Below are 22,708 nucleotides of genomic sequence, written 5' to 3' on the forward strand. Positions count from 1 at the left end.
CTGAAGGTAACAGTTACCATTAAGGTTTTATTACAGAACTTGGTGACATCATGCGATATGGGCATCTGTTTTAATATACATTTATTTGTTTTGAATCATGGTCTTAAGGTATTCGGCAGTGATATGTTATGACTCGTCGAAGCATATAATAAGTGACAATTAATTGCGAATTGTGCTTAAAGAGTTTTGTAATTATTAATGTAAGGTTAAATACATTTAAATAGAGGCCATTCAGAGTTTGCTTTCTACTTTCGATTCGATTTCGATTTGAAGCCGTCATTATTACTTAAATTCCATTCAATATCTTTAGCAAAGGCTACAATAAGTTCATATATGGTGTTGTATTTGAACCATCGTTCTGTATGGCTGTAGCCTTTTCTATATAGACAGATATATTTGCTTAAAAATACGAATTTTTATCACGCCCATGTCAGGTATGTATACATTTCGAAACGAATTTGGAATTCCAGATTGTGTTTGTCTCTAAATTTGGAAATGATATAAGGTCTATTTCAGGATTCACCATGATATCACTCTGTGGTGGTATTCATTAAATTGCTTATGTCAATTTCTAAAATTTTTCATAGTCAAGTTAAAAGAAATGTTTTTATCATTAAAGTATGTTCTTTTGTTATATTAGGTCATGAAATAAGTAATACTTAATACCACCCCTGGTGTACTAGAACTTCTTTTTTGAATATGTGGTTTTTGAAGTGCAAATTCTGCGCACATTTAACACAATAGTATTAAGAGTTTTACGCACATTAAAAGTATCAGGTATACCAAATACAATTTATGAACTTATCTGATGTATGCTGTCTGTATATTTGTATATATTTATTCATAGTAATCTGTAAAGTCATGCTTTTTCTTAATTCTAGGTCAAAAAGGAATAACCCTCATCATCGTATGAAATATTTTAAATTGTTTAATAATTCCAACTTTGAGCAGGTGCGAGTAAATGCTTAAATCCTATTGGATAAAACAACCTATATGACATTCATTCATTTCTCCATGAGGTATTCGTCTATGCATATCAGCTTATTAATATTCATTACCGGACTTTCTTTTTACAACATATGACGTCACGTCAAAGTAGAAAGTTGTTTACATTAGTTAGCGCATTTAATATGCGTATTTCCCTTCTTAAAAATATTTGGGGTTAAATAATGCAACAATTGAACAATAAATCTTTTAAAAATATTGTTCTGGTTTTATGGTTTATTATTTATGACAATAAATTGATTGTGGAGAACTGGAAGCTGAAAGTTCGTCTGTATTACAGTGTCAACATGGCGGATGATCTGTCAGATTTCGACTTGTTTAATCTTCTTTTTGGTAGTTTGGAGTTGTTTGAGCCGGAATTGAGTGGGGAGACTGCTGCTGTTGTTGCTGCTGCTGCTGCTGCTGCTGCTGCTGCCACTACTACTGCTTCTTTTGCTGCTGTTGCTGCTGCTGCTGCTGTTGCTGCTGCTGCTGCTGCTGCTGCTGCTGCTGCTGCTGCTGCTGCTGCTGCTGCTGCTGCTGCTGCTGCTGCTGCTGCTGCTGAGATTCTACCAGAAATTGAAGAACTGATGAACTTTTCTTTTGATGATTTGCCTGAAGTTACAAATAAAAATGAAAGAAAAATGAAAGTTAAGATCCAGGTCAACTGCTTAATGAAAGTTTTAATAAAGCTGCACTCTCACAGATTTACCATTTTTACAACTTTTTTTTATTTTTTGTCTTTTTTTAGTAAATAGCTTCAAACCAGTGATATAAGATTGCTGACAAAAAAAATCCGATCGTAGATTTTCCTATTTCTGTTCGAAAATTAATGTTTTACTAACGGTTTAAGAAATATGCATCAAACATCATTTTTTAACTAAAATACAAATATCTGCGATAAATTTTTTGTCAGCAGACTTATTTGACTGGTTTCCATGGATTTTCGCAAAAAATGGCTCGTTCCAAGACAAAAAATAAAAAAGTTGTCAAAACGTTCAATCTGTGAGAGTGCAGCTTTAAATGACATGCCAACCATTCATGAAAATAAACAACAGGGCAGTAGGTTTTATGGTAAACATATTGTCTTAGGTAATGAATAATGGAAGATCTATTTCAGAGTTTAAACAAGTCGCCTTTACATAAATATTTTACCTGAATAGTGCTGTTAATCCGTTTCGAAAAGGTAAAGAGAAGAGGAGTCGGCAGCCATTACTGGTCTCATTTTTAACTTACTAAATTTAGCTCCACGTGTTTCCAAATCGACGATGTATTCATACGCATGGGAAAGCTACATGCTACATGTAATTATGGAGTGATAAATTGCGGTTCTTGGATAATAGCACAATAAAAACAAAAATATATTTTAGTTTGTTATAGTTGTAATTATAAGTATTGAGTATTATTTTTCTGCGAAGGTAATGTATAATTAGGTGTAATTTTTCCGACACTTCATGCATCAATGAAATGCAGAAAAATAATGTTCAATTCTTAATTAAACGTTGTTTAAGGTGCTGCTGAAAAACTCATGGTAATGTTATTCAGTAAATTAAGCGGAATTTGTTTAGCACCTTTCATATTAATTCCGTTGGAAATAAGTTCATAAAAACAATGTGAAAAAAACAAAGAGTGTTGGTTTATTTTATTTTATTCTTTTTGCTTAAGTTGAGTATGCTGGTGAAGGACTTTAGTAACTGCTGGCGGAACGATAGGTTTGTTTTTTATATCAATAACACTGGCAATCTGCTAAATTTACGGAGCATGAACAACATTATATGTACCAATGCTGTGTTGTCATCACTTTAAATACGACTTTTAAACGCTAGGAGACAATGTAGTGATTATAAATATCAAACATTTTACGTATAAGTTGAAACTCATTAAGGCTTCATGGGTAGTTTTATATGGTGTCAAATATATGAGTGTGTCATCTATGCTCCCAACCCCCGAATCCAGAAAAAAACGCTAGATATAAGACAGGGACTAGGACACCGCTTTATTTTAAATTGGAATTCCGAAAACCATAGTATAAATAGAACATTAACTGTCCATAGGTTTGTAAAATTTTCCAATAAATGTTGAAAAAAACCGCTTCAAAAACTGTCAGTGAAAAACTAGTTATCTGGAACACGAGTTTACTAGGGACTTAACCTAGTTTGTATGGCCATAAACTCCATCAGTGTAAGTATTAAAACACTATGTACTTTTTAAAGATAATATGTAATATTCCCTATAAAAAGTACGAGACATTCAACATTTTTAAGTGAATGATTGTATTCATTTATGCTCGATTCCTTAACATTGAATGATACGGAATGACAATGTCCCGTAGTTTAGCTGTTTACAATGGAATGCAACCTTGACACAAAGACGTGAAATTTAATATGAGATAATACAAGCCGAGATTGCTTGCCAAGTATTTGTAAAGTACATATCAGTTCTGATAAAGTTTAAAGTGACACTCTTATTCAAGATTAGTACTTCCACAAGTATAACAAACATAATTTTTGAGTGATAAACTTTAAACTACTTGCTAAGTAATGCATTTATGAAAAATATTAATTACTGATAACAAGATTGTGACCGTGTATTTATTAGCTGAAAACGCAAAAATATTAAATAATTGGTGAGTGCTAAAATATTTGCTGTGATCTACTATCGTCTAATAATGTATGAATACCGTGTTTCTGCTACTTTCTTTCAAAATGAACACAGTATCCTTCATAAAAAACATGACATTTAGTCATCTGTTTTGGTATATTAAAACAAGTGAATTAATTGTGGAAGTTCGGAATTTGGGAGTAAGAGTGCATCTTTAATACACTCAGTATACAGTATTATTTTCACTAAAACAAATTAAAAAATCGAGTGTTTGTTTTTAATGCGTAATGTTTTAAAAACTTAATGGACTTCAGTTGTATTCAAAGTGCCCAGATACTAATACTATTACTAATGCATGTTTTAATGTTCTATACCGACTGCTCGAAAAAGATATAAGAAAATATAATTATGCATCCGAGGCACTAAGCTCGTCTTTGAGTTGGATCCCAGTAATATAGGTTTCGATGGTAATTTTGTGTTATATGTAAAGTTTGTGGACAGGAGCAAATCCATTCCACCAATTTTTAAATTGCATTCAAAAATACTGACTTGAAGACTTTCTTTGTGCAGGTTTATTAACCACCCCTTTCGGTACGGAGCACTTTGACACTTCATGCGTCGTTGAAAACACGATTTATTTTCAGTCAATATCATACAATGCTGTATCTTACTGTGTGGCGTTGTTTGTTTTTTGTTGTTGTTGTTTTTTTTTTAAATTAAGAGGCTTTAAAGACCAATTAATTGTATTTAGACCTTCTGTTTGGATGTTCGTTTTCTCTTTTTCCTCATGCAATATTATGCAAGGTAAATCATGGTTGTGCATTGCTCATGATAATACTCTAAGGCACATTTAGAAACAGTTTCAGGGTCGGACACTTTCTTTTTAACCCAAAATTGGATTAAATTAATACATTATTTGAAGAGAACATGTGCATATTACTTTTAAATGTAATAATGATCAGGTGTAAGGGCTAAATGTTCAGAATAAAGCACAACACATTTCTTGACAAGGATTTTCGCTCCGTGTTTAGACTCATTTTAAGGTTTTAAACGTTACTATTTTCGCCCATGAGACTCGCGATCCCATAAAGTTCTTATATGTTTATAACATATGTTCTCATATTTATAACGTTTATTATATGAATAAAATAAACCACACAAACACGTTAAGTTTATTATCTTAAACGCTTCGGCGTAACGACTTCATCAGTAGATATAAACAATAATATAAACAGGAACTTACGTTTTTACCGTTTATTATCAAATTTCAAACTGTATACAATGTTTCAAGAGGTATTCTGGTTAATAGAGATCTATTTTAAATTGAGCCATGTTTTGAATTAAATGTTTATTATGCAAACTGTGTCAAAAGTATTTTGCAATCCTAAACATTTTCAAAGTGTTCCGTGTTCCATACTAAAATACTATATGGTCATATACGTGTCTTAAATGATCCCAAAATGTCGACTCTTTGAAAAGTTAGATCAACATTACATTACAATATTAATGTTAAAATGTGATAGCTTTCAACAAACGTTACGCAAAACCTTTATATTTTACATGCACGCATGATTCCCTTAATTTTCAAATACAATTAAAAAATCCCCAAAACCTAAACTATTCACCAAAATTGTTGACTAAAATGTTTCTTACCAAAGGTAACCAAAATATAGCTATTTGAAACGAGAACAAAAAGAAAGTGCATGTATTATTTTAACACTACGCAATGATTAATTTTCGATCTATTTTAAATACCAATAAAGGTACGTGTGTACCCGATAACAAATCAAGGACACTGTTAGTATACAACCTGTTTTATATATAGTAGAACAAGGAACAAGGTTGGTTTTGATCGTTTGACTTCCTGTTTCTGTTTTCTTATTTGTTTGAGGAAAAGTTCAGGTCGAATCCGGAATGGGCCGGTATTACAGTAAATCAGTATTAAAGCAGTTTGATATGATGACGGACATAACAATGTGGATTGTTTACATGTTTTCTTGTGTGGCCTTTATTGTAAGAGGAACTGAAGGTAACAGTTACAGTTTGAGTTTCAATCAAGAGCTAGGCGATATATTGCGATATTTTGAAAATAATATAAAAAGGTCTGCTTGCACTAATGGCAGTGTTATAAAATTTCCCCTGGTAGCATATTACCTTCATAATGAATGACATTTAATTGAGAAGAATCCTTTGATTAAAAATACCAAATATTTAATGTTTAAATATATTTGTATCTACGTGTGCTTTTGATATGAAGCATATTTCAAATTTCAATAAATATTTTGTAACAAAAGCGCCAATAAATATAACATTTCTAAACGGTTGCATTTAAACCGGTTTTTTCTGTATATAGGTCTGTCTTCTATTCTGTTTATATATGTACTAGCTTTAAAGTTCATATTTAGAAAATGATGTAACAGCTATTTTTGGTTTTAACAAGCTATATCGTCTCAGTTATAGGGTAGTTGACGTGCGCATTTTCACGCATTATACAAATGACTAATAAGAGTGTAACTATATATATATATGTATCGCGTGCTTACTGCAAGGCCGTTATAATTTAATATATACATATAGAAGGCTTTACAACTGCCTTGAGCTTAGCCCTCGACATAAGCTTAGATTATAAGTTACTTGTTAACTTATTTCAATTTATCAACATATTTGATGTATGCTGTCTGTAAACTTGTCCAAATACACATTGAGTGTATGTATACAGGGACTGTTCCAGGAATTGACATTAGAGAGCGTAACATTTTGACTTGCACCGAAATTAAGTTGGTTTAAAGTTTTGGCAGGGGCGTACTCCCCAAATATATTTTTTTAATTTTCTAGTCCGAAATGGTCCATTTTCGGCGTGTGCTGTTTCTTCTATTTTCCTATATTGAAATTAAAAGTAATCTTGAACGATTTTTTCATCCGCTTGTGAATATAAAGAGTAAAAACAATGTGTATTCACCAAATATGTTTCTTTGCTAATCTGTACATTCATGTCGTGGCTGAATTCTAGGCCAAAATAAAATGCCCGTTTTTCTTCATCAAAACTATTTAAAATCGTTCTTTTATATTAAGGTGGTTCTATGAAAACTAGTCAATATTAGTTAGTAGTCGAAACGGAATAAGTTTAAATACATTTATAATTCTTTGTGGTGGCAGGCTCAAGAGGCAAAACTGCAACTATTCATCAGTTCATTGTAGTTGAGAATTGGTTATGACACTTGCTGAATTGTATTACTTTTCGACTTTAAATATTTATGTTTGTAAAACAGATGGAAGAGAGATCATTCTTGAAATTTGGAACAGACACCACTTAAGTTTGTGACAATTAAGTTGTTGGTATATGTTTGTTTGGTTTTTTTTTCATTTTATCTTTTTGCTTAAATTAAGTGTGTTGGTAAAGGACTTTATTTACTGTTAGCGAGACCGATAAATATACTTCAATGTGTCTTGCAATCTGCTAATTGTACGTATCATTAAACATATTATCCATGCTGTGTTGTTATCATTTTAAACACGACTTATACACACTGGGAGGCAAGGTAGTAACAATAACTACCAACTATTTTACTATTAATTGAAGTTCATATATGCGTTATGGGTTATCCCATGGAATCGAGTAAACCATTATTTTTTTTACCGTTATCCGGAATTACGTTTAATTTCATTCAATACTTCAAGTAATATTAACGTGTAACGAGGCGTACATAAATGATTAGACTGGTATATATAGTATAGATAGTAGGGTTCAAGGAAAATCTGTATTTAAGGGTGCTTTAAGACCGTGTTGAAAGTAATTGAGACCAATAAACAATATTGCCTGTAAGTGTATGCCTACGTTGTATATTTCAGTGCAAGCAAGAATTGATGTATTTTAAATCAAACTACCTTTAACAAGCATAACATAAATATGATTCATACATTATATACATTACGAGCGATCAAACAGAGCGTGAATACTTGGACTGACCGCCCGAATGTGTGTGCTAATGACACCCAAACATAAAGTGCTCAGCCTTGTACCTCCATACCCAACACGGCTACATGCAATAACAGCTATACGTAATGAGTGCGAAATAATATCAGTTATAGGACGCGTTGAATTCTTCCACATCTCTTACATATGTGTTAACCCAGACATTCAGTATAATTAAACATTTTTTTAAGTTATGTATTATTTTGAGAATTGAATTTTACTTTAATAAGTAATATTCGTGTCGGACAACATGAAACATGTTCTGTCCATGAGCCAAACAATATACCTGGTTTAACTGTGGTACGGGAGGTTCCCGGGATCTCCCATTGAAAATTGTTGCCATATTGACGCTTTATTTGGAAAACAAAGTGAGTTCGTAACGTTAATATATGTTTGATTGCTGTTGGTTTTTTCTATTAGTGCATGAAAGCTAGTGTACCTAACCTCGGCATCCGGAACACCATGAAATGGACATTTTGTTTATACAAATTGTAACATTATACAGATCTATCATACTGACTTATTGTAATTTTGTAATAAATTTATCATTTATCATGATCTCTATTTCGTTTTTTTTTCTTACAGGAAAGGGTTTTGGAATTGATACAGATCTATACCACGAAATTATACCTTTACCATATATTATTCATAGTACATAATTATATAATTTCAACTTTTTATCGTTTTTTTCTTGCAGGAAAGAGTATCAAAAATGGCACGCAGGTGTCTCAACCAGGCCAAACTGGGAATATACAACCAGTGGGTTATTTCATCCCAGACGAAGCGTTTGAGCATAAAGTCGTTATTACGGTCCTGTGTTGTGCTGTTATCATCGTCATTGTAGTGGCGGTGATGACATATTTCTGCCAACAGAGAAAAGGGAGCAAGAAAACATATGCTTCAAAATAAAAACGGTAATTTATTTAAATAGTGTATACTGTAAATTATGAATGGCATGACCATGGTCGTTGGCATTGTTGTTATGAGAAGATGAATGATCGATAAAGGTATTTGATGCAGTGAGGTATGTTTGTTGTATTTGTTTTGTGAATGTAGTGTTTATAAGTTTGTCTAGAAGTCTGTCTCTAGTGCATTGTCGTTTGGGTTCTTGTCTTGTGCCTCTGAATACTGTGTGTGTGTGTGTGTGTGTGCGTGCGTGCGTGCGTGCGTGGGTTTGCACACACCGCCAACTGAGGACAATCCTTAGAAATAACAGCAACGATTGAGACCATTACCGCCAACTGAGGACGGTCTCATTTGGCATTTTTTTAAGGTAGTCTCAAAGTTCGTTTTATGACTTGAAACGAAAAATAAAATCATAAAAATGGCCTGTCCTCAGTTGGAGGTCAGAAGGGTCAAGTGTATGGGAAGTGCGTGACCGTCCGTAAATTTCCATTTTTTGCCTCTTTTTTGGTCACACTCCAGTGGTCTCGATTGGCGGTGTTACGCGCATCATCAAGTGAGTGAAACATCTGTTTTCAATTGTTAATTTACTTTATAACAATATTTTATCGTAAAATATATGTTTAAAGGTGTTATCTTATCAGTATGATACGGCCATGACCAGACGTTGTTTACTTCGATTGATTTTTGAGAATGTCATATGTTTTCGCGATGTCTGACCCGGAAACGGAAAATTTCATTAAAATGAAGATACAGTGATGGTTTCTACAATTATGATGTGCCCATTAGCTGTTTATATAAGAAACTATATACTTTTCTTTGAAATAGAAATTTATTACATTTTTTATGCTAATTTAAAGAATTATTATATGTCAACACGAGTTTTCGGAGACATTCAGTGTACAGTATTCTTGTAAAAATGAACAAAACAAGATTTAAGTTGGTCAGCTGTTATGTTTAAACACCAGCTATTCGCCAGTAGTTATTTTTGAATGGTTTAATTTATTAAAGCTTATGTATCTACAAAAGCAGTGCATTAAAGCATTATGCTTAATAGCATACATCTTAGTCCAAATAATTGTACGTTGTCGTTAATGAATGATAGCTTCAGTCTTCAGAGACGGTTTTTATTTGGCGACTCTAAGCGTCCATGTCCCACCTGTTGTTTTCCTAGCCAAGAATGACAGAGCCCAGCGCTAAGTTTATTGAGTGGAAAGATAAAGGGCACCTGCTAGGTAGTTTAAATTGGTGATGCTTTGTTGACAGATCAGTATGAATTAGCAACCCCTGCATTGGAAAAATGTCTTCCGGGCTTGTTAAAATTCTGAATTTTATATACAGGGCGCAGGGCTTGTTAAAAAAAATGATGCCAAGCAAAAGTTTAAGAATTCAGGCTTGTTCATCCAAAAGTCTAATATCGATGACTGGTTTCATGAAACACTTATGCACCAGCCAATTGTAACCACGGCCCCCCCCCCCCCCCCCCCAGGTCCAATGGAATAGCCGGGACTTTGACTTTCATTCCAGCAAACACCGGGCAAAATCCTCGCCTTGCGGGGACGAACTGATTGTTAAACGCCGACCAAATGCCCCCGCACCCCAGAGACTCTATATAAGGCCCAATCTCCGCTAAATTTGCCGTTATGACTAAACCATCGCGGTCACCCGGCCCTGCGGGGGCACCTGGAAAATAAAAACATAACCCTTTTCCCCGGCTATCCCCGGTATACCCCCGGACCTGGGGGGGGGGGGGGGGCGAGGTTACAATTGACTGGTGCATTAAGTGTAATAAGAGAATGGTATTGTCTAAAAATAATTCAAGTGTAACCTTTGTGGTTTAATTTAACAACGCATTGTTGTTAAGCTTGGCATAATTGTAGTCTGTGTTAGTCAAGTTTCGTTTTATTGCAATTTAATGCTTTTTTTGTGCAAAATATATTTGCACAAGTTACATGGTAAAATATGAATATAAACCTTTATTACCTATTTCAAACATAAAATTCTTCTCGAAATAAAATTTCAATACGTGTCAAAAACCCCCTGTTTTTGCACAAACCCGTTTAGACGTTAGGTATTGGAAGAATCCTGTATAACACGTCTATTTTTTTAGACTAGCATACAATCATGCTTGTAGCTAACAACCATGCATGAACTTCATCAAACACATGATTACAAGAGCCGTCGTACCAACACAAACTAGTACTTCTATGAAGTCTCACCATATATAGAGAGAAGTCGCCCCGCATATGGATTATATACGGTAGTACATATTATTTCTGTCAAATTTTACAATATTTATTGGATATCTTTTTTAAAGGTATTTTATTGATTAAGAATTGATGATGGTAAATTAATATAAAGTCTATATGACAAGCTACTTATATGAATCTACCCATACCGCCTATATAATACATATGTGGGGCGACCTGTCCGTATATTGCACGACTCGTATTGGTGCGAGTTTGTGTTGGTACGACTTCTGTTAGCAAACATGTAGCCCTCTGAAAAATAAACTACAATATGATTTGAATAGGTTTTCAAGACAACCAAACCCTACCGACAAAGAATCATGACCCGATTATGTTTTTTTATGTTAAGGTGACTGTGAATGCAAAATTATTCTGTTTAGGGTACAGTGACTAACCTTAACTTTCTAATGTTAATGTTTAAGTCAAGTGTGGTCATAAGGAATTAAAACAATCAAAAATCAAAATTATATAGATCTATATGTCCAAAATTTACTGTCGCTTATGCTCAGAAGTTGTATGTGAACTGATGTGATGTTAAACACTTATCTTTAAGATACATGGTTGTTTTGCAGTCAGATTTATTGTTAATGTAGCAGAAGTCCAAAACAATATCATATTTAACGGCGTACATTTTGTTTAATTTCATCTTTATAAAAAAACTCCAAATACGATTGAATGTTACCACTAGCCGGTTGAAAGCAAGATATGATATAATGTTTATTTTTTATTTCTTTTAAAAAACAATCTAAGAGTCTAAATCAGTCTTTACCATGTATATCCGATAAAATACATAAAATTCATCTTAGAGTGACTTACTGTTATATATAACAGTTAAACAGTATATAAATAGCAACAGCTTTCCAATTACAGCCAATATCTAATCAATTGATTGTAACCAATAATTGATTGTAAAATAGAATACTGTTTAAAACAAGGAAGCATAATTAAAAAAAAAAAGCAAAATATAATTATTATCAAAGTAGAAATGAATGTAAGTGATAATGTGCCATATAAACATTTGCATTCACATATTCTAGTGGAGGCATAATTAATTATTTTATTGCAGACAAAGTTTTTTTCTTGGCCAATTCTTACCTGATTTCTATCAAATGTTTTTTCATAAATAGGACAATCTAAAGGAAAATATTGTCGCAGAATTGGGGAAAATACATACTCACCTATTTTACATGTATAACAGGACATAACTTTGTTGGCAGAAAGTTATAGTTCAGGCCCCAGCATAAGGTGTTAACCAATGATTTTTTAGCTTGACTATTCAAAGAATAAGGAGAGCTATCCTAGTCACCCGAGCGTCGGCAGCAGTGTCGGCGTAACCACTTATATTAAAGTTTGTGTACCACCTCAAATATTTTCAAAGTCCATTGACATATGGCTTCGAAACTTTGCACGCTTGTTCACCATCATTCCCCCAACCTGTACACAGGAAGAGGTAACTTTATCAAGCATTTTGAGAAAATTATGCCCCTTTTTCTTCTTAGAATTTACGTTAAAGTTTACGTACCACCTCAAATATTTTCAAAGTCCATTGACATCTGGCTTTGAAACTTTGCATGCTTGTTCACCATCATGCCCCGACCTTTATTTTAAATAAAGAGTAATTCTTTGGTATAACGTACATGTTTTGTTTACAATTAAAATTACTAGAAAGTTTTTATTTGCCGTCAGTGCAATTGGTAAACTCCAAGGTTGCTCTGTTAAATTGTATTGAATTGTCCCCTGGTTTGAGAAAGCGTAAGTGATTGAAGATTTTTGTTGTCTTTGATACGCTTGAAATATGGTGTGTTTTTCTTAACTAGGAGTTGCAAAGTGTTATAATATTGGTTGTCAGTGGGTGTGCTATAAAGAACTTCCAGTAAACTTGCCTCAAGTTTTATGAGACAAAACTGGTTGAAGTGCTTAGCTTAAATGAAATTTTATACCAGAGATATTTAAGAAATAGTTTTGTATGTGTTGTTCAACTTGTCCTCAATTGGAGGTGTTTGTGCTAGAATTGTCCTCAGTTGGAGGTCATTCACACTGCACTATATTCAGTAGTTTTTCTTCCATGTTAAATACCATAATGTATAGTCTTGTTCTGTTTTTGATGCTTCTGTCACTTTTCAGTGATGTGATGTTTTTGTATTGCAGCTGAACATTGCCATGATGTGAATACTGTTGATACTGATGATGTGGATGCTGATGATGTGGATGATGATAATGTGGATGCCTCCGGACTGAAATAGGTACTTTAATCTTTCTTATAATATAAGATGAATGGGTGCCTGTTATTGGAGTAAAATTGCAATTATATTTTGTTCTAGTATAAGCCTAGAGGAATATAGTTTTTTTCTTAACTAGAAGTTGCAGTGTTTAAGTTGCAGTGTTTTGGTATTGGTCTTCAGTGGGGTTTCTATCAAATACTTTCAGTAGAGGTCCCTCCTATCTTATGAGACAGAACTGTTTGAAGTGCCTAGAGTTAAAGGAATTAGATACTAGAGACTTATACGAAATAGTTGTATGTGTTGTCCAAAGGTATTAATTTGTCCTCAATTGGAGGTGTTTGTGCTAGAATTGTCCTCAGTTGGAGGTCATTCACACTGCACTGTATTCAGTAGTTTTTCTTCTATGGTAAATACCATAATGTATAATCTTGCTCTGTTTTTGATGCTTCTGTCACTTTTCAGTGATGTGATTTTTTGTATTGCAGCTGGACAGTGCCATGATGTGGATACTGTTCATACTGATGATGTGGATACTGTTCATACTGATGATATTATGCTGATAATGTGGATATTGATGATGTAGATGCCCCGGATGATCAACCAGGGACTAATAAAGGTACGCTTTTTCACTTACCTTTCTACTTATATGAGATGAATGGTTGCCTGATATTTAAGTAAAATTGCAATTTAATTTTGTTCCATTATAAGCCTTGAAATTTAGTTTTTTTCTTAAAGGTCTAACAGTTGCAAAGTGTTAAATATTGGTCGTCAGTGGGTTTGCTATAAAACACTTTAAGTAGAGGTGTCTCCAGTCTTATGAAACTGAACTGACGTTGAAGTTCCTAGCATAAAAGGAATTAAATGCTAGAGATATTTATGAAATAGTTCTATGTGTTGTCCAAAGGTATTAACTTGTCCTCAATTGGAGGTGTTTGTGCTAGAATTGTCCTCAGTTGGAGGTCATTCACACTGCACTGTATTCAGTAGTTTTTCTTCCATGGTAAATACCATAATGTATAATTTTGTTCTGTTTTTGATGCTTTTGTCACTTTTCAGTGATGTGATGTTTTTGTATTGCAGCTGGACAGTGCCATGATGTGAATACTGTTGATACTGATGATGGGGATGCTGATGATGTGGATGTTGATATTGTTGATGCCTCCGTTGATCAACCAGGGACTGAAATAGGTTTTTTAATCTTTCTTATAATATAAGATGAATGGGTGCCTGTAATTAAAGTAATATTTCAATTATTTTTTGTTCTAGTATAAGCCTAGAGGAATATAGTTTTTTTCTTAACTAGAAGTTGCAGTGTTTTGATATTGGTCTTCAGTGGGGTTTCTATCAAATACTTTCAGTAGAGGTCCCTCCTATCTTATGAGACAGAACTGTTTGAAGTGCCTAGAGTTAAAGGAATTAAATGCTAGAGATATTTATGAAATAGTTTTATGTGTTGTCCAAAGGTATTAACTTGTCCTCAATTGGAGGTGTTTGTGCTAGAATTGTCCTCAGTTGGAGGTCATTCACACTGCACTGTATTCAGTAGTTTTTCTTCCATGGTAAATACCATAATGTATAGTCTTGTTTTGTTTTTGATGCTTCTGTCACTTTTCAGTGATGTGATGTTTTTGTATTGCAGCTGGACAGTGCCATGATGTGAATACTGATGATACTGATGATGTGGATGCTGATGATGTGGATGCCTCCGTTGATCAACCAGGGACTGAAATAGGTACACTTATCTTTCTTATAATATGAGATAAATTTGTGCCTGATATTTGAGCAAAATTGCAAAAAAAAATTGTTTTATGATAAGCCTTGGAATATAGTTTTTAGCTCGATTATTCGAAGAATTAGGAGGGCTATACTACTCACCCCAGTGTCAGCGTCCGGTTAGAAATTGCAATTTAGGGCAAGTTGGGATTTTCACTTAGAGAAGTCCAATACATTCATTCAATTAACTTAATACTTAACATAGTTGTTCATGACCATCAAACAATGAGGTTAGATAACTCCATATTATCCTTTTTACAAATTATGACCCCTGATTGACTATTGAACTTCGGTTAAAGATTTAGGACAGGTTGGGATATTTATTAACAACTTCTATACCCTTTGTTCAATTGACTTAATACTTCACACAGTTGTTCAGGACCATCACCCCTTTGAGGTTACATAACTCCATATCATCCTTAATACAAGTTATGGCCCCTGATTGACTTGGGTTAGACTTTTAGGGCAGGTTAAAGTTTTAGGGCAAGTTGGGATTTTCACTTATTAGTCCAATACCCTTCATTCAGTTGACTAATAATTCACACAATTGTTTAGGACTATCACACAATGAGGTTACATAACTCCATATTATCCTTAATACAAGTTATGGCCCCTGATTGACTTAGGTTAAAGTTTTAGGGCAGGTTAAAGTTAAAGGGCAGGTTAAAGTTGTAGGGCAAGTTGGGATTTTAATAAAAAAAACGTCTATACCCTTCATTCAATGCCCTTAATACTTTGCATAATTATTGACGACCATCTTAGAACAAGGAACATAACTCCATTTTAACCCTTAATACAAATTTTGGGAATGATTTTTTTTTTCAATTTTTCTTTTTATATTTTTTGAAAGGCACATTTTTATATATATTCTTAACCACATTTTCATAAAGGGAAAACCAGTTATTTGAATATCAACTTGCGTCATTGTTCGGGCGGCTGGTGGGAGGCAGCGTCAAAGTCACCTTATGAATGGAATAATTTTAGCTAGGTTTGAAATAAATAGACCAAACTTGGTATATAGGAAGAGTTAATAGAGACCTTTTCTGAGATTGTGTTTTGGGCCCCTAGAGTTATGGTCTAGGTCAATGTCACTGTTGCTAAAAATAGAAATATGCTTATACTAAATAACTCAAGTAAAGGTTGACATAGTGTGACCAAACTTGGTATATAGGACAAGTTTATGCAGAGCTTTCATGAATTGACTTCGCTCGCCTAGGGTCAATGTCACTGTTACTAAAAATAGATTACTGTGTAACCGAACCTCAACAAGTGGTAGTAAGCCGCACGGGCGGTTACAAGAACCCTCAGGTTCGACACAGGGCAAAGGCAGGGAGGTTGGGTGTGAAGAACAACTGAGATGTTTGCATTTTTTTATACAATCTATTCAAGAATTCAAGTTCATTAATTAAATTCAAATGGAAATAACACTGTAAAAACCAAACTAACTATGAAATTAATAAATGCCTTAGATATACTTAGCTGCTCAGGCAAGCCATAATGCAACTTTAGGCTGTAAGTTTGAAACAATTCTGTCGATTGTCAAAAATTGACAAACACAGTATAAAAAAATAAACTCCAAGTAACTTATTTCTAACTATCAAAAATCGGAGAAATTTAACATCTCAGGTACAATAATCAAGTTTTTAAATTGGAAAACCTATATGAAAAAATGTGAGTGGCCCACAGGGAATCCATGCACTACCTTAACAGAGCCCAGGAAAGTAAAAATGGTGAAGGTACCTTCAGAGGACAGATAACTTACTGAAACTAATTCAGTCGGTCTTTAAGCAGTAAGAAAAACCAATCCAAATAAAAGTAATGAACTTCTGTAGAACAGGAAAATGTAGTAACAGTTATGGTTGACATACTTTGACCAAACTTAATATGTAGGAAGAGTTTATAGAGGACTTCCATCGGATTGTGTTTGGGGCCAATCGAATCAAGGTCACTGCTACTAAAAATAAAAATATGCTTAGTACTGAATATCTCAAGTAAGGGTTGACATAGTGTGACCAAACTTGGTATATAGGACAAGTTTATGCAGAGCTTTCATGGATTGCCTTTCGCCCCCCTTGGGTCAAAGTCACTGTTACTAAAATAGATTACTGTTTCAGTTATGGTTGACATACTTTGACCAAACTTAATATGTAGGGAGAGTTTATGGAGGACTTCCATGGGATTGTGTTTGGGGCCCATGGAATCAAGGTCACTGCTACTAAAAATAGAAATATGCTAAGTACCGGTACTGAATATCTCAAGTAAGGGTTGACATAGTGTGACCAAACTTGGAATATAGGACAATATGCAGAGCTTTGATGGATTGCCTTTCGGCCCTCTTGGGTCAAAGTCACTGTTACTAAAAATAGATTACTGTTTCAGCTATGTTTGACATACTGTAACCAAACTTAATATGTAGGAAGAGTTTATGGAGGACTTCCATGGGATTGTGTTTGGGGCCCATGGCATCAAGGTCACTGCTACTAAAGATAGAAAAAAGCAGTTGAAACTGAATCTCTTCTGCCAATCATTAAAAACCTGGTTTTGTCACATCCCGCTTCTTGTTCACTTTTTTAATTTGATTGTTTTATTGTGTTTGACAGGCACATATAACATTGTTATTGTTTTCACTTCTAAGTCAAAGCGGCGTAGTCAAGCGCGCTGTCTTATAACAGCTCTTGTTTCTTAACTAGAAGTTTTTTATATTGGTTGTCAGTGGGTTTTCTTTAAAATACTTTCTTTAAACGTGCCTCCTGTCTTAAAGACTAAATTGTTTGAAGTGCTTAGATTAGGATGATATTTGAAACAAGAGATATTTATGAAATAGTTCTATGTGTTGTCCAAAGGTATTAACTTGTCCTCAATTGGAGGTGTTTGTGCTAGAATTGTCCTCAGTTGGAGGTCATTCACACTGCACTATATTCAGTAGTTTTTCTTCTATGGTAAATACCATAATGTATAATCTTGTTCTGTTTTTGATGCTTTTGTCACTTTTCAGTGATGTGATGTTTTTGTATTGCAGCTGGACAGTGCCATGATGTGAATACTGTTGATACTGATGATGGGGATGCTGATGATGTGGATGTTGATAATGTTGATGCCTCCGTTGATCAACCAGGGACTGAAATAGGTACACTTATCGTTTTTATAATATAAGATGAACGGGTGCCTGATATTTGATGTTTTCATGTATAGATTTGCCCTTGTTGTAAAAGAATTAGTCTTGGAATGTAGTTTTCATAATGGGTTCAAAGTGATTGGAATGAAGTGTCTTCATTTGGACATCAATGGGTGTTCGACCAAATTCATTGTCTTTTGAGGTGATGACTACATGTAGAAATTTGCTTAACAAATAAGAAATTCAAACCACCAGAGATATTAAAATCAGTTTGACATCATTCAAGTCGTAGGTTGAAGGTCATTTCACAATCTTGGTTGTACATCATTGTATGTAAATAACATTATCATTAACCGAAATGTTTAATATATGTACCTGTATGTGCTTACAATCAGTAAAGCTGAATACTTCTTTTCAGTATTATGCTTACCACAGAACAAAATCAAAAAAACCAGAGGTTCAAAAGACAAAATACTATGTCATTTTGTTGCAACATGTCTCTTTTAGTCTAGTTGTGTAGAGATAGTTGTGTGTGTGTGTTTGAGATAAATTATCTCCTGTATTAAAAACACTACACCTTCAATATTTCAGAACCAGTACTGCATTTTAAATAATAGGCATCAAGGAAATTTGAAATACCTGAGATCTCAATACAGGCATGGTGTCTAATAAAAGTAACTGGCCTCCATTGGAGGTGATATTTTTAGAAAAGTCCTCAGAAAGAGGTTTTGTTAATGTACATCAATTTCATTCAAATAATACTTGTCGAGAGACACCTGTTTCATTATTATAAATAGCATTAATTGTTAACGTTAAGAAACATAGCAGACCTATTTGCCTATATAATATGTTTTTTTCTCCATAGGTCAACTCGAAGCAGTCGTAAATGCTGGGATTGGCACAAACCATGTAAGAATCATATTGAAATTTGTAACAATTAGAAATTTCTATTCTTAAAGCAAATTTGATTTAAAAAGTGTTGTTTCTGTAAAGGAGTAAGTGCACTTTTGTGATCAGGCTTTTCTGTTGTCTTCCTTAGTGTACAATTAATTTTGTGTAACAACCATACTTGTAATCTTAAAAAAAACCTATTCAGTGTTTAAATTAGCCAGAATGTGTGTCATGTTACTGATCAGTGTAAAAAGTTACAGTGAAAATATCTAATTGTATTTAACAGAAAGGCCTTGAATTGAATTTCTACATATCAAATAAAATCCTGAAGTCAAACATGTTTAACATGGACAACAATGTATATTATATAGCACTGTAAGACATGTTGCTCAGGTCAGTGCTACAGAAAAATGAGTTTGCTTACCGTGCCCATTTTATTGTACAAATTAAGAAATCAAATAATATAAAGGTTATCAGTGAAAACACATCATCTTGAATACAGGTCATATTTATATATTGACTTGCAGAGGCACTGTTGCTAATTCCTAGACAACTTCAATTGATAAAACATGTTTTAATATAGGATTTTATGGTTATTTATCCTAAAGAGGACTATCAAGAACACACTTTCATATTTTAGTGCTCAAAAATAGATGAAAATATAGTGATTTTTTTTTGTCTATAAAATAGCCTGTATTTCTGTGTTTTAGGAAAAACGAACAGCCACAGTCAGAACACCTTGGAGCTAGGCTGAAGAAGACGTGGTAGAAAATGGCCTTAAAAAGTGTTTTAAGCTTAATACTCCACCAAAAATAAGTTAGAATGTCTTGAACTTATAAAGAACTTATAAAGAAGTATCCAATTCTTGCCAGGCGATCAAGGACAATGGTGAAAGGGTACATTAGAACAAGGCAACTGGCCTTGCAATAGGCTCATCAAAAAGCAAACAATTAAACAAACAGATACTTTAAATTATAGAATAGACTAGATTGCATTTTGATTTAAGCTTTATATCTGAATACCATCAGTGATTGACATTTTCTTTGGATATTGTTCTATTTTCATTTATTTTTTAACAATTAAAAATTTGAAATTGAATATGTAGGTGATTTTGCTAGAATTGTCCATGATGTTTGTGGTCATTTACACTGCAGTGTATTCAATTGTTTTTTTTGTTCCATGGTAAATAATGGTGTGTGGTATTGCTTTGTATTGAATGCTTCTGTCACTTCCCAGTGATGTGATGTTTTTCGTGTTGTTGGATAAATTGATGAAATGCAAATGAAATATCATCATGTATGAACATGTCAAACAAAAATGTATAAACTTTCTTCTGTTTGCTATCAAAACGTTTAGTATTTGTTTGGTTGAATTGTATCTAGAGCCAATGAATGAAGATTTGTTTATTTCTGAAATTTGATATGCATTAATTTTTGTAAAAGAAAATTTTTCAGAAAAAAGTATCTTGGTATTGTGATATGCCTTGGCACCTGTCAGGGCTGTGGGCATCATGCAGTCTTTTACCTAGGACAGTAACTAAATCACTTCATATTTAAATAAAACTTGGTTAAGATGTTGCCAGGGACAATATGCATGTGTACATCAAGGGGCATAACTCTGGCTTTAGTTTGTATTGAGTTATGCCTCATTTTCGAAGGAGAAAAAAACAGACGAGCGCTGGTGTTCTCTTCATGGATGGCGCTCTTGTTGCAAGATCAAGGTTCAATGTTGAAATAAGATATGCTTTGTAAGTTATTTTAACTAACAGGGGAAAGTCTGACAATCAAGTTTAGACTTTAATAGCTTTAATAGTGATTGTTGTGTAAAGTGGACTTTCAACATATTTTATCATATAAATAAAAGAATGAATTCTGCTCTTTGGAGATAAAAATCATCTACTTTCCGGCTATTGATAATTATGTACTTATTTCACATATCCGAGCATGTTACAACATATGTATCCGAGGTTCTTTTGACATGTATTTGTATCCATTTGTCTACATTATACTGATTACTTAGTATTGATATATTCGTATTTAATACCTGTCTTGTTATGATCAGCTATATAAATATATCCATCCATCCGAAGTTTCTGTTAATTGACACTTAACTATTACAGTATTACAATCAGACCAATAAAATACTTCTGAAAACTTTACTGACTTGCTGACATTATCCTTGATGTATATGCAAACAGATATCTGTGTCACATCCTTAAAGTGCAAAGGAGTCATTTTAGTTCCACAAGATGATGCGTTGTTCGCATTACATTACAGTATTAGTCCCATGTAACACACTGGGTGATTCAGTTGTTTCAACGCAGTCGTTATCACACGCTGAAATAGCCATTGAAATTAAGGGCAGTTAGTATGACTATCTGTTTTACTTCCATATAAGAGTTACAATATGCAGAGGTGTTACTTTTTTAGAAAAGAAACAGTGAGAAAGATTTTACCAGCTAGACCTATAAACACACCGACAACATTTCTGTTCTGTAGTACCGTACGAATTCGCTGGATTGATACCCGTCGGCGTCGCTAAATTAGGCATTTTTCATGCATCAAAAATGCAAAAAGTATGGTCTGATCATATATTCAATGAATAGCAACAACAACATAATAAAAGCATTTCACAAATACATTAAAACACCCTTTCCAAGTTCCATCCATTTGAAGGCAGCCAGATCCTACTCGCCGAAGACAAAAAATATTTCAAGTAGCAAAGAGCCTCAACATTACTTAACACTGGTGGATTGAATTTCGTTTATGGACCAGAACTAAGATACATGAATGGCTCTGACTAGTCCGGATGGAAGGGCGTGGTGGGGGGGGGGGGTTGAGTAGGGGCCGAACAAATCAATCCATGTGTTCTTCTTACGATCATATCTAGGAACAAAAATAGAAATAAAGTTTACAGTTAGGAAGATACCAAGCGGGGTATCTTTCGAAACGAACACATCAGGCGCAAAGGACTCCAAATGACATTTGGTCCGCGGAAGGGTTGGGCTCGTGTCACGCCCGGGTGATTTTTTTCAATTGTAAGCATTGAAAGACTCGATTTCCAGTGAGTTCAGGTTTTGTTTTCATGTTTTTTTCTCTAAACCTTTTTACATTTCAAATAGGTGTTAGATCTAAAACTAATATCGTTTGATAACATTTATTCACTGAGAAAGAAATTGCTAATATGATAAAACAGTAATACACATGTTATGGACACGTTTGTAAGCACACATTTAATACTAGTATTTTCTATTTCTGTACCAAATACAAATAGTCACAAATTAATAAATCACACACATTAAATTCATTTTAATCAATTAGAGTAATCATGCCATGGTGACCTGTATATTCAATATCGTGTCAGACATGTATTAATCTATATGCGCGTAGCTTCATTTGAAATACAATTTAAAAAAAATGGTATCAAATATTGCGGCCCAATTGCCGTTACTAGCTAGAATATTGGGACCGCGGCCACGGCCCATGTGGTACCAGCTCCTACGCGCCTGAACAAACTGAGAAAATCTCGAACAAACATTACATGATTTTTCGAATAAGTGTAGAGCACTCGAACAATGGATTTTTGAAAGTAAAAAATGGGTAATTTATCTGCCTATAGTCGAGGCTGATATTTCTTAGCATTAAAGGGTCTGCAACCCTGCTATTATAATGAAGAGAACTGGTTATTAATTTGCATTATTTTAATAATCATACATAATTATATGTATGAATTTACATTACATGCACCCTGACGATGATTTACCAAGATATCGCTCCATTAAATGAAGTAACCCTTTGCCATGACAATGATATACATTGGAGGATTGTACATAGTTTCACTATACATTTATGCTTGGGTTCACCATAAGTAGGACACTGAAGTATTTTAGGCTTAAGATAATGTCAAAGATTCTAATGCTGGAATTTCTGATGTTTTGAAGCACAAAATCTATGGTTTTGGGTCACAAAGGGTAAATTTTGGTAATAAAAATAATAAC

The 22,708-nt window shown here is 33.8% G+C and overlaps 1 protein-coding gene across 1 annotated transcript; it reads left to right on the forward strand.

The window, feature by feature from the left end:
- The first annotated feature begins 9,641 nt into the window (after positions 1–9,641).
- Positions 9,642–20,867, forward strand: LOC128237881 (uncharacterized). The gene is made up of 7 exons (XM_052953460.1): positions 9,642–9,696; positions 13,516–13,548; positions 14,013–14,120; positions 14,572–14,664; positions 17,725–17,832; positions 18,686–18,729; positions 19,422–20,867. The coding sequence occupies exons 1-7, from the start codon at positions 9,642–9,644 to the stop codon at positions 19,458–19,460; spliced, it is 480 nt and encodes a 159-aa protein (XP_052809420.1). The 3' UTR covers positions 19,461–20,867.
- Positions 20,868–22,708: the final 1,841 nt, after the last annotated feature.

The sequence above is a fragment of the Mya arenaria genome, chromosome 6 (genome assembly GCF_026914265.1).
Source record: "Mya arenaria isolate MELC-2E11 chromosome 6, ASM2691426v1".
Classification (NCBI taxonomy): Eukaryota; Metazoa; Mollusca; class Bivalvia; order Myida; family Myidae; genus Mya; species Mya arenaria.